The sequence below is a fragment of the Centruroides sculpturatus genome, unplaced genomic scaffold, assembly GCF_000671375.1.
Source record: "Centruroides sculpturatus isolate CEXI.00-Female unplaced genomic scaffold, Cexi_2.0 scaffold1173, whole genome shotgun sequence".
In the NCBI taxonomy this organism is placed as follows: domain Eukaryota; kingdom Metazoa; phylum Arthropoda; class Arachnida; order Scorpiones; family Buthidae; genus Centruroides; species Centruroides sculpturatus.
In genome coordinates, this window is record NW_019385606.1 from 161794 (window position 1) to 175515 (window position 13722).

The 13722-nt window shown below is 31.0% G+C and overlaps 1 protein-coding gene across 1 annotated transcript; it reads right to left on the reverse strand.

Annotated features, from left to right (window-relative positions):
* Positions 1–408: 408 nt before the first annotated feature.
* LOC111640542 (acetylcholinesterase-like) lies at positions 409–11494 on the reverse strand. Its single transcript, XM_023386557.1, has 3 exons — positions 11377–11494; positions 1868–3341; positions 409–1432 (listed from the first exon to the last, which is right to left on the reverse strand). The coding sequence occupies exons 2-3, from the start codon at positions 3331–3333 to the stop codon at positions 1258–1260; spliced, it is 1641 nt and encodes a 546-aa protein (XP_023242325.1). The 5' UTR covers positions 3334–3341; positions 11377–11494; the 3' UTR covers positions 409–1257.
* Positions 11495–13722: the final 2228 nt, after the last annotated feature.

The window sequence follows — 13722 nt, forward strand, 5'->3', positions numbered from 1 at the left end:
GGAAAACACGTAGATCTGATGTGTATTCTTTTTAAACAAACAAAATCAAATACGGGCCTGAGCATAATGGAAATTTTGCTGTTTTCTTTGTTGATTGAGTTCTTCCCTTATTTTAAAAGTAAAAAGTCTCTGTAATGAGTAAATGTCTTTTATGCTTTAAAAAAGTTGCAGGAACAAATAAAGCTAAAAATTAGAAGAAAAACTGAAAGGAAACAGATGAATGAACGTGTAAATGAAAGGTAATTTAGTGTAAGAGTGGAAGACCAAGTGTTTATTTAAAAGGAAAAGCATAAATCAGTGAAAATAGCAATTCCTATTTCAAGTCTATGATTTTGGCAGGAATTAGAAATTGATTGGCGTAAAGAGTTGTGTCTTTAGTAATTAAAAAAGAAAAAAATTCTAAAAAGAAAAAAATTAAAACATTTATTTAAGAGCTTTGAAATACAAAAGAACTGATTACGCGTAATAAATTCCTTAAAATGTTGAAAATCCAATTTATTTTCCACTGCTAATTTAAAAAAAAGACTACAATACAGAAATCTCTTGGTGCTACTCTAAAAACTAAAATTTATCTATAGTAATTGAATTCAGAACACATTAACTACATTTAGTTCAGTTAAATGATATATGAGTACGTAATACAGAGCATTTTTTAAAGCTCTTTCTGTCCTGTGGGGACTAAGAGGGCCTCATCTGACCGGATATTTCAACCTACCGGTCTTATTGTGGGCCTAGTCGAAACCATGCTAAACGGACCACCCCCGAAAAATTCAAGGAGATTTTTCGACCCGTCCTGGTCGATTCCAGGTCAACCAGAGAGGTAGCTGCCATCTTGGGCAGAGTCTGGCCAATATCCTGCCAGAGTCTGATAGGCGCTCTTGGCTGTCCGGCCGTCAATATAAACGTAAGGATAGGAATAATTTCAAATAAAGATAAATTTATTTAATAATCATAATTAAAACTTACTCATATAAATTTTACAATAGAAAAACTGATTACTTTGAGATCTAAAACAAACAAATTAAATTAGTTAAAAATTCTATTATAAAAAAATTAACAAAATTATATCATAACGGAATGTCTTGTCTCTTTCCTTGAAATTCCTAAGAATATTATATGCTCATTTATATATGAAAAGAATAAAAATGTGCTTTTCAGTTTACAAGTTGTATTTTTTCGTTTTTTTTACGTTTTATTTTTTCACTCAAATATTCATTTTTCTGCGTTTATAACCAATATATGAATTAAAATTTAAAATCAATGCATGTACATTTTATTTGTATATTCTCTGAGAAACTCTTTCCAAAATTCGCATTTTTCATCCACTTCTTCCTTCATATTACGAATGTTACCAAGAGTGAGAGAAAGCGAATTACGTTGTTTCCTATCGAACGGTTTCCATTCAAACTCCATTCCTTCATAAGTAGGTTTTCTGCGAAATAAAATATTTTATTTGTTAGAAATATTATAGTTACTTTTGTTTATGGAGAGTTATTAAATCTTATTTTATAATACAGGATATCCGAGAAAAATCTACATTATTACAAACAATCATCTAAAAAACGAAGAGGTTTATCGAAATGATGTGTTTGCATTAAACGAAAGATGGAGTCAAAATATTTTTATTGCTAAAAATCATTACGACACTTGAAGCGGTTAAGCGTATGTTCAGTGAACCTTAATATGTGATCATTTAGTTGCAAAAAGAATGTTTAGTCGATCTGCATTAAATAAAACAGTAAACTTTTATAAATATGTTGTGTATATTAAATTTCAACTACAATATTTTATTCATTTAAATATTTCAAATGAAATATTTTATGTATTTTTCTATCTTAGAAACACACATTATAAAATTAAAGCTCACCCAGTTTTAGCGAACGACGTCCAAAGTTGTATAATTCTCCTGCTAAACAATACTTCTTCTTCGGTGTAATCTTTCTGTTTTAATAATGGTCTTCCAAACACGAAATGCAAATCTTCGCTGTGTAGAACTCCCATCCATCTTTTAAACAGAGATTTGATTCGAGTATGATTGAACTTATAAACGTAGACTGTGTGATCATACTGAGAAAGTCTTTCCACTAAATGTGATATGGGGCATGAAAATGCTGCGTCTCCTAAAGCTTTGATTGTTTGTTTTAGAATTTCTGAATGGTCATTTTCTGCCACATTTCCTAAATATTTCTTTACAATACGATCAAGATATTCTCCAGTTACTTTGTAAGCCCTACTCATAATATCTTTCGCCTCTGCTTTTGATAAAATTGGCTTGTCTTCTATTGCTAAATATGGATTCAGTGCAATAACGAAAGGAGTGCCTTCATTCATTACACTGCCCATTAATACTTCGACATCATGAAATTTGCCGGTGTCAATATCGTAAAATGGATCGTCAGATAGTAATGGAGGACCGACTTGTGGATGATAATATAGTATTGTTTGTTGTCGTTTAATCAATCGCTTTTCAGCTTCAACAATTTCATGTGCACTCTTTTCTCTCATACATGTTAACATATCAGATACGTTGCAGCCTACTTCCTGTGAAAGCATGACCGTATTTTCTCTGTTGAATGTAGTATTCACAGCATAATATTCTTGATAATTGCTCCCGCTTTGCAAAATTACTCTGTTGAATAAGCCTTTAGTAAGCGGCGATATCATGTGATGTGCGATAGAGATAGCTCCCGTACTCTGGCCGAAAACAGTTATCAAATTTTTGTCACCTCCGAATGTTTCGATATTTCGATGCACCCATTTGAGAGCCATTACTTGATCTAACATGCCCATATTTCCTCGTGCGTCTTCGTTATTAAAATTTGCGAAGCCTAACGCAGTAACGCGATAATTGAATGTAACTACAATGACGTTTCCCACTGCCGCAATTACAGCGCCGTCATGCAGATTCATATTGGCAGATCCCATGTTAAATGATCCTCCATATATCCAAACCATAGTAGCAAGTGGTTTTTCATTTGGCTTTAAGCTTGGTACCCAAATATTAAGATAGAGACAATCTTCGCTGAGTTCTTTAGGATTGCGATTGATCCATTCTAATATCGGGAAAGGTGGATCTTGCATGCAGGATGGAGATTTTCGTGTTGCATTATATATGATATTTGATTTATAGTGAACAGGTTGAGGTTCTTGAAACCTTAGCTGATCAACTGGAGCTACGGCGTAAGGGATGCCGAAATATGCATAAAGTGTAGTGTTTAATACTTGTATTGTATTTCCGTTGAATTTACCGTATGTTGGAGAATTATTGCTGTTTTTGAAGAACTGTAATATAATGATCATTGCATAGACAATTTTTGCTGTCAAAGACTTCATCTTTAATTCTGAAATATAATTAAAAATTCAATTTAATCTTTATTATACAGTATTAAACAAATTTGTTATATCTGATATGTTTGCCACATATTGTAATAACGAATTATGGAATTCAATTACAACATTTATCATTGAATTATAAATTACTCTTATTTATATCTGTTATTAAGAAATTTGCATAAGCCAATTTTATTTTCAATTTACAATGTGATTCAATAAAATCTCGCTTTCTTATAATCCTGTTCACTAAGGTTAACATGCTTTGTGCAATGATATGCTGATACAGATTAATGCGCTGTGTAAACTTTCTGTTACTTCTTTTTAGACATTTTATCAGGCGCAACTAGTATGCAAATATTTCGCTTTAGATCTGCATGTCTCTAGGAATACGTCAAACCTTTCCAGTCTAGTGTTTGCTGACAACGTTACGATACTATTGAAATTTGAAATAATCCGCTAGCGTGAAACACTGACAAATCAAACTACTAAACATTTTTATAGGCGAAAATTGTAAAGGGAAAGGGAAAACAATATGTTTGAGTTTGCTTTTTCTTTAATGTGACAACCGCCATCTCCCTTCTGCGTGACTATGTTTTAGGTCGGCACATATTATGCCCTGTCGTACAACCTTAATCTTGCTACCAATTCACGAAAAGTTCGATTTTGTTATGAAATGAACCACTTTTATTATGCTATTAACAAGAGAGAAAGGCTGCCAGATATGTAGTGAAAACTATGTCATGACGTTAACTTTTTATTTAATGCATAAAAAGATATAATAAATATCGATCAACTACTAAATTTTGAGAATCATTTATGAAAATTAAACGGTGGTTTTATTCAGTTTGACTTGTCATAATCTTTCAGACAACCCCGACCAAGCAATGTGTGGAATACTACAGTAGATAACTTTTAAGTAACTGAAAAACCCAAAAGACTAGATTGAATATAAAACCTGCAAACATAGCATCACGAAAGCTGCACGGCAAAGGCAGACAGGTTTCAAGAAAATTTCCTGTAAAATGACATTTTGTAATAAGTTAATTAAATTATTTAAATAAAAAAAAAAATTATGGAACAGGTCAATCCTATATTCCAGTGTTTCTCAAAATGGGCGATAATGCCCCTTTGTGGGCGGTGAGGAAATCTAGGGGGTGATGGAGGCAGGGTACTGGACGGTGACCAAAGGCAAAAGTCGGGTTCACTGACAGCCGTTCTCTTTCCTCTGTTAAACGGATAAAAAAAACATTGCGTTTAATGGTTTCCAGATGTTGAGGACAATGTACGGTAAGAGCACAAAGTGTGAGATTCATAAAAAAGTTTTCCTAAGAATATTTCTAATCCTTTCTCTCACAATAGAAAATGGGTTAGGGGGCGTTGGGTATAACTTTATGGAACAAAGGGGTCGGGGGATCGAAAAAGTTTGGGAATCACTGTCTATTCCATTGTAAATTACAACTTGTACTTTGTTTAAAAAATTGCTGGCGAACGTTATTCAAGAATACGAGCAATATGAAAATAGTTCGTTTGATTCTCGGCAATTCTCATCATTCTCAGCGGTAGGTGTTATATAACAATTACTATTGTCATTGAAATATTGAATGTAAATGGGGTTTGCTTGCAAAACCTCCGCGGACGAAGTCGCGGGTAACAGCTAGTAAAATAAATAAAAATGAGATATGTTGAGTGTTTTTTCGATAAAAGCGTTAAAACACAATAGTAGACTACTTACCTAACATCACAAAAACACGAGTAAAACTTTAATTTATACAAAACACATTAATAAAAAAGGTGTATCACAGGTTACAGTATGACAACGATCGAAACGAGACGTCATGTGCCTAACGCAGGTTTATATAACATGCCAGACGTTACTTCGTTTCCGGCAATTGCGAATCGCTTCGAAGTTCGGAACTGTGCAGGTTTATCGCTAGCAAAAAAATTTTGCCACCAATCGTATTCCCGCTAGTTGTCGCGTGGTTCTTGTTGTTTTCAAGATGGCTATAGAAATTTTCTCACGCAATAGTGTAAATGTTGTAATTCGGATTTTTAATATTCCTCTCACCCAGCGTCGATTTCTTTTTGACGTATCTTTTTTCATCAAATAAATAATCAAGCGTGGTTAGCAATCAATTTGAATATCGGAAGCAGCCATTTTGTTTTTCGAGATGACATTTTCTCTCGCTTGCAATTGATTGGATAATTAAAATTCGCAACCGCTTTTCGCTTTTCTCATTTGCTTTTACTATTCGCTCATTATGAACTAAGCTTAAGTCATTTGTGACCTTTCACTTTTTCTTTAAGCTTTTATTAAATGATCATGCCATAGCCTGGAGACTTATCTTTAAACTTTTTTACTTATTTTTGTTTAATTAAAAAAGAAACATATATCCAGAATGTTGGGCTACGATTTTTAATTTATTTAATTTAAATTACATGCTCTCTATTCAAGAAATAAAATATGAGTATTCAAAATAAATTTAACAAGAGCTTCGTAGTATTTTAAATGTCAGCGCGCGCTCAATTTGCGTTTTACAAAGCAACGTTTTCCCACTGGCTTAGCATGGCAATCAATTTCACCTTCCCGATATCTTCTAGATCGAATATTTACATTTTTTTACTCTCTCACTGCACGCCACTTTGTTAGTTCTATTAATATGCAAACTTCGTTCAAATTGATTACGTCATTGCTTCGCAAAATGTGACCTGTTTTGGCGATCGGTCAATTTGAGCCTGTCCAAGATAAGTTGCTCACTTCGCGCGCTAGGCTTCAATAACTACTAACAAAATATACGGGGATAACGACGACCTTTTAAACCATAACTGCTTTGAGTACTGAAATCCTATTTAGTTGAAAATTTCTGTACTCATAATAGTTTTCTTTTTTCAAAAATTCAATATATATGTCACTCGTTATAAATATGATATTTTAAAATTTATTCTAACATACTTTAAATCGTTTCTTAATAGTGATATTAAGTATTTAATATCAGTTATAACTAGACATATTTTTTTATTTTATAAAATATCAACTATTTCTATTTTTAACTACTATACTACTAGCAACATAAAGAGATCAAAATCTATAATTGACATACAATTTTGGAAATTGTAGAATCATTACAACACAGTTCTATCACAAACTATGTTAATAAACAGACACAAGGAAACCAATACTGAGAAAGTGTTGGTTTCCTTTTGTCGGAAAGGAATTTAATGTGAGATCGATATTTAAGTCTACTTAAAGGTAAAAACTATTTTAAAATAGGCCTATGTATGTAATTTTGAAACCTTGAAAAGGAAAGAAAATTTCAGAATTTCATCGGTCTTTTTCCGTGTACGTATTTATCCCTTCGATAATATCATTAATAATAATTGCCTGGTGATAAGATCAAAGTGATTTTTATTTTTTAAAAGTACCTTTCCTTTTGAATGTTGTAAAATTACATTTATGGTTTTAAATAACTGTTTACTTTTAAATAAGCTTTAATATCGATCTGACGTTAAATTCCTTTACGTTTTCTCAGTGTTGGTGTAACATAGTTCGTTATATTATATACCTTGAAACCGTGTTGTAATCATACAACAATTTCTAATATTTTATATAAATTATACCTTTAGCTATTCTGTCAAGTGGTCACAACAACGCAAGTGTTTCTGAACCTTTGTGTTTCTAGTAGTATCTAATATTTGGTAAAAATAGAAACAGATGATATTTCAGAAGATAAATATAATCTATTTAGTTATAACTCATATTAAATACTTAATATAACTTTTAAAAAAACCATCTAAAGTGTGTTATAATTAATTTGTGAAAATGTATTTATATCACAATATATATAAAATAAACCACGAGTCATATATATTGAATTTTTGGAAAAAATTCAATATATATGACAATACTTTTTGGGTTGGTTAACATTTCATCATAATAACGCGTAAATTACATGTTTTAACTTCTTGAATACGGCAACGCGACATATGGACAATTTGCTGATGAAGAATGCTCTTGGAAGAACATTTTATGAGAAAACGATGTTATGTAGTGTTACACATTTGGAAAGAACTCCATAAAAGTCTACCTAGCCAGCCTATTGGTGAGGCAGAAACTTAGGAAAGTGGAAGAAACCAAAGTTTGATGGCTTTATACTGGTGGACTACGTATGAAGGAGGAAGCGAAAGCAAGGTAAAGGTCGTAATACTATTTTTTTTTTAAATATAAATTTGTATAATTTAGTAGCAGGAATTGTAAATTTTCATTAAATAAAACATATTCATAAATATAGTACGTGTATATTACAAATCTCTTTGACTATAAATATTTTTCTAAAATTTGAATGTGTTTAGGGTCAAAATTCGTCGACATAACATGAATTTCTAAAGTTGCTTGTGATTTTTCATCACTCTTTATCTATTATCATATTTAATTGTAGATGAAAGATTAAAGTTATTTAAATATTTCTGAAATTTTTTTAATAATAGGAAATAATGCAAACTTATTAAGCATGATTTTTCTTATACTATTTTAGTACAAAATATAAATGCGTCGAACGAAAAAAAAACTTATATTTTCTCGACAAATAGTTATTAATTAATTTATAAAACGGGTATAAGTATAGGCCTACAAGTAAAATACAGTTATTATTAAAATATGCTTTTTGAATCATTATTTTATCATTAATAATAATATGATGCTTTAAAACATATTCTTAGTTTTTGGAGTGAGGTGCGTGACTGTAATCTGATCACCTAAACTCAGAAAGTGGGTCGACATTCATCCAAGCTCTAAAAAATTATCAACGATATTGGTAAAAAGAAATTTTAATTTATTTAAGAAATAATCTATATTAATGATGGTGAGGGAAATATTAACATTTATCTCATACAACAAATAGATAACAACTGGAAGGACTTTTAGTTATTTTTCCTGATATGGTTGATAAAAAAATTACCGATACAGATCTAAACCTTCGAATAAAATGAATAATTTAAAAATATTTTTAGAGGAATGAAGTAGAGAAAAAACAAATAAAGTTTATCATTGTGTTGTTAAATTCTTTTTACTGCTCTGTATTTATTTCTATACTTGTTATTACTGTCTTGTCCCTGTACTGTACAGTACATCTTACGTTTCCTGATACAAGTAGAGTCTGCCTGGTCATTTATCTAACTCTTCCGTCCTGGAGAAAATTTTGAATTAAAATAACGTAACTTTCGGTTTGAATGTTCATACATAGGTAATCGGGACACCTGTCCCTAAGCTTTCCATATTTAGTGTTCACTTTCATTTATCTAACTTTGCTCTCGAGATTAAGGAATTGACAGACGAGACAGACAGCAGAGGGCCACTAGTGGTAATTTATAGTTCTATGATTTCAAAATTGCTACGCAATTAACTAACGATAGCAATGTATCGACAACGCAAGATAAAATTACATTACATTAGATAAAACGAAGGTAAACTTTTATTTTTATAAAATTAACAAATTTGTACAGTACATTTATAATATATCGTCTATTACACTTTTTAACAAGAATGTGTGACGTTTTAAAATTTTTATTTAATTTACATTATTTATAGGTAATGTAATTACAAAAATAATGTAAGTCGTAAGTGATTAGTAATACAAAAGAATTTTTGCATTTACTAAACTTACCAAAACTCTACCGTCATATCTCCACCTTACCGCTCCATCTGCTTCCCTTATCCTCCACAGCCATATCTTTAGGCTATTTTTCTAACTTCGTATTGCTTCAAAGTCCAGGTTTCGTCAACATGGAGGAAAACACTGCAGATGTAGCATTTTGACCAGCCTTTTTATCAATTCTAATTTCAAGGTCCATACAAAATTGTTTTTATTTTGGTAAATGCCTTATTCGCCATACCAATTCTTGTCTTGGTTTGTTTCCCACTTCTGCACTCAGAATCATGTCAAGCACCCAGGTATCTAAACCCGTTCACTTGTTTCACTTTGTCATTATTTATACAGATGTGGAACTTTCTTTCCTTTTCTCCGATCCATACCGCTTTACTCAAGACCAAAGTGGTATAAATCGAAAAACCACATTAATTTTCATTATGAAGGCCGCGCATCTCTCCAGTTCATTCAGGATCTTTCTCATTTTACCTTCTCTTCCACATTTCCGCCAGAATAGCCATATCATCAGCATACTTTAGGCACTAAAGCTGCCTTCCCCGATTTTTATGCCTTCCTCTTCCACAAGATTTTCCATAATAAACTTGTTCAAGTATATGTTGAATGGAAGCGGAGATAGGCAGCATTCTTGCCTAATATCCTTTTCAACCTTGATTTTCTCGCTGTATTGACTATCTACTTTAACTACTGCTATGTGATATTCGTACTGTACAAGTTGAGTATTGATCTGCTGTCTTTCCAATATACTCCTTTCTTTCTCAAAATATCCGTCAACCTTTCCCAGTCAACAATATTTGTCTTGAAGGGTGAGCAAACGAAACTTTTTGTTGGGCAAACGAACGGCATATTTATTTTCAAAAAAGCTGTTAGGAGTGTCAACTACACGGACATCAATCCTATTCGTTCTTCTTCAGGTTATATTTTCTCTTTTTATTTCACTCGGCAACTGCGGTATAATACCAAGACAAATATTTACAAAACAATACGAAATATCTGTCACATTAAATTTCATATGTACTAGAATAAGAAAATAATAATAATTTTTGCCAGAGCAACGTACAGTACAAATCTGTCCGTACTAGGCGGAATTATTCCGTTAAATTGTGCGATTCGTCTTCTGTATCCTGCATAATGAGTCCTATTACCTACTACATCATACGTTGAAGGTGAAATCCTTTCGATCATTCGTGCAATCTGCCCATTGCTTTTTCTATGTCCAACACATATCTAAAATTAATCCGCAAATAGTTGCAGTGTTTCTGTATTTGTGATACGCACATTCTTATTTGTGAAATCTCTTGACTAATATCTGCCATGAAGTTTAAGACAATATTTAGCTGGCACGATAGACTCTAAGTGTAACAAGTGAAATCTTATGTTTTCATGGTTACGTCTGAAAAGGGGACTTGTATATAAGAAAAAAATTTAAAGAATTTAATTCGGTGATAGTATTTATAAATAACTCCGTTGTGTTAAAAATCTCTACAAAATATATAATATTTTATGAATTATTATCTATTAATTATTATCAATATGTTAAAGGCGTAAATTCATTTACATTATTGTCGTGGATTTTCAGATTGTGTATTATTTACGATAAATTAAATAGTTTCAGAATATAAAATAAATAGTTTCAGAAAATAAATAGAAAATTGATGTAAACTGTCATTAAATCTATATCAAATTAAAACACAACGGAATGTATAAAAATTATATTACCGTATGCCTATAAAAAAGGAAGATGTAATGAGAGCTAGAAAGATAAAGTGATTTATATACTAGGAAATAAAATATATAAAACTATCGAGCTAAAATTATATGTTTCTTTTACTTTAATTCATATTCCAATACTTGCATTTATAGTTTTCTATAACTATGTAGCTACTTGTTGAAATTGAATTAATACTTATTCTGCGGAAGCCTTATTTCTAAACCTTAAAGGAAACGTTTCCTTACTTCTAGATATAATCAAGCAGTATTTAATATTAAGACATAAAAAATGTTTGGAAGATTTGCATTGTTTTTCATTTTTGTAAGCCTTGACATAAATAAATGTTAAACTGAGTCTAAATTTATCTGCAGCACCCTCACGCATGTAGACTTTTCAAACGTTAAATACATTAATTACAGGAAATTTCTACAAATATGAATTCCGATATTTTTCTCGACATATTTATGTTGCTTCTAGGTACAACTGAAATATGTCAGTTTATAAAACAAAAGTGAAAAGTCACCGCGAAACAGTTAGATATTATAATTCAAAGATAAACAGTTAAATTAATTTAATTACTTAAAATAAAGTTACATAATATTAAATATAATTATATATTAAACACATTTAAGAAATTCATGTCATTGACGAAGTATAAAATTTAATTTTCTTTACCTTTATATACGAACAAACGCCACTTCCATTAGCGCTTAATTCTCAAATAACTGATCGAAAAGAGTAGAAAAAGTGGAAGGATAAATGCCTAAAATCACTGTTCACGTGTCAATAGAAATTCCTGGAAATTATGTTAATTGCTCGAAGCAATTGTGATGGTGAGGGAAATATTAACATTTATCTCATACAACAAATAGATAACAACTGGAAGGACTTTTAGTTATTTTTCCTGATATGGTTGATAAAAAAATTACCGATACAGATCTAAACCTTCGAATAAAATGAATAATTTAAAAATATTTTTAGAGGAATGNTATAGTAATAAATGTGTAGACGTTAATTACAGTCTTTTGTTTCCTTTCTTTCCTCGTTTACTATTGTGTCCCTGTGACATCAGATTGCTGCAAGAATTTCAATAATAACGTAAAAATTTAATAGAGGAAATGTCGTTGATATAACATTGCTTTTATAGCTTGATTATATTAAATACTTTAGAGTATATACGGAAACAAGATATACAATTTATAGCTTAGAAATGAACCTTTTAAAACATGTTATCCTTGTCAATTGATATCAGATTTTATTGGCAAGAAAACAAGTTTGGCAGGTATGTTATTTCGACAAGACCAAAAATTCTATAAAATTACTGCATATTCAATCTAAATATATTATATTTAATCCGGAAATACATAAATTTATCACATTAAATTTTATATTATCAATTACGGTAATACAGTAAAACATGTGTAAAACAGAACCTGAATATAACGAAAATCGGCTGCCTAAATGGAAAAAACTTTCAATGTCAAATTTTCAATGTCAAATTTTTCAATAAAACAGAAACCCGTTTAAAGCGAAACCGAATATGTTTCATGTTAGGAAAGACTTTATTTAACACGAACGAGCAATTATTTATTTATTATCAAATTGTCATAATGCGGCTTGCAATTTTTAATCGTATTTTAAATTTATTTAATGTGAAATGAATGCTCTCTACCTGAAATTAGTACAGTAGCGTCTTGCCCCTGTAAATTATACTTTTCCTTTTAGCAATAGAGTCATGCCGGTTATCTATCTAACACGTTTCGGGGAAAAATTTCTGAATTAAAATAACGTGATTTCTGATTTGTATCAGATGATAGCTAATCGCGTCACTCGTCTACTAGTCCTTCCCCTCTCTTGCCTCGCATTTTATCTGTTTAAATCCGTTCACGAGTTTAAGATAGGACAGCCAGGCAGACAGACGACCGTGGAAATTTATAGGTCTGCAACTTTTTTAAATTGAAGCCCAACATCTATAAAATAATATGTTGAAGTTTATAACGATTCTTGTTTTAACAAACAAATCACAAATTATACTGAATATAATTTTTTTCTTAATAGATAATTAGAGATATATGATTATATTTCTCCTTGAATCATTTTTCCTAGTACTTTTGTAATATTTTAAAAATATCTTGACAATAAATTAATTTTATTGTATTGCTTGACAGTTTTCTTCGCTTAATTCTTTTTAAAAATGTTATCTATATATATAAAATTGCTTGTCCTGACTGACTCACTGATTCATCATCGCCCAGAGCAAACCGCTGGACCTAGAAAGGTGAAATTTGGTACACAGTTAGGGTACGTCATGAAAACGCACAGTAAGAAGGGATTTTTCGAAATTCCTAAGTGGGGGGTGAGGGAGAGCATTAAGGCTTAACCGGAATAACGGTTTCTACTGTACTATTTTAGATGCGATTTTTTGTTTTTATCTGTGTTTTAGTAGGGTACGCCATGGCAATGCACACTAAGAAGGGATTTTGAGAAATTCCCCTGCGGGGGGGTGAGGGAAAGCATTAAGGTTTAACCGGAAGAACGGCTTCTACTGTACTATTTTAGATGCGATTTTTTGTTTTCAACTACGTTTATTCTTCATTGAGTACTTAGGTGTATTAAATTGATAACATTTCAGACATTGTTATAAATATTTTTATCTATATTGATTTTTAAAATGTTCGAACCGTTTTAAATTCGAATTTGTTATTGCATATTGGTTCTATTATAGAACGATTGTAAACGTTCCAAAGAAATTGATCAAATTGAAAATAGTTCGTTTGATTCTCAGCAATTCTCTTCAGCGGTAGGTGTTATATAACAATTATTATGGTTATTGAACTATTGAATGTAAATTGGGTTTGCTTGCAAAACCTCCGCGGACGAAGTTGCGGGTAACAGATAGTAATAATATAATCGAGACGAGTTGATAATGATATATAATCGATATATAGTTGATATATATATATATATATATATATATGTTGTTGATTACNAAGCAGAGTTCTTTACGGTAACCTTTTCCGT

What these genes read in the sequence shown, in the direction of transcription:
- LOC111640542 (XM_023386557.1), bottom strand. Translation starts at nt 3,333, where the DNA reads ATGAAGTCTTTGACAGCAAAAATTGTCTATGCAATGATCATTATATTA. An exon ending in ACGTCGTTCGCTAAAACTGG is followed by an intron (nt 1,433 to 1,867) that starts GTGAGCTTTAAT and finishes TTTATTTCGCAG; the next exon opens with AAAACCTACTTATGAAGGAA.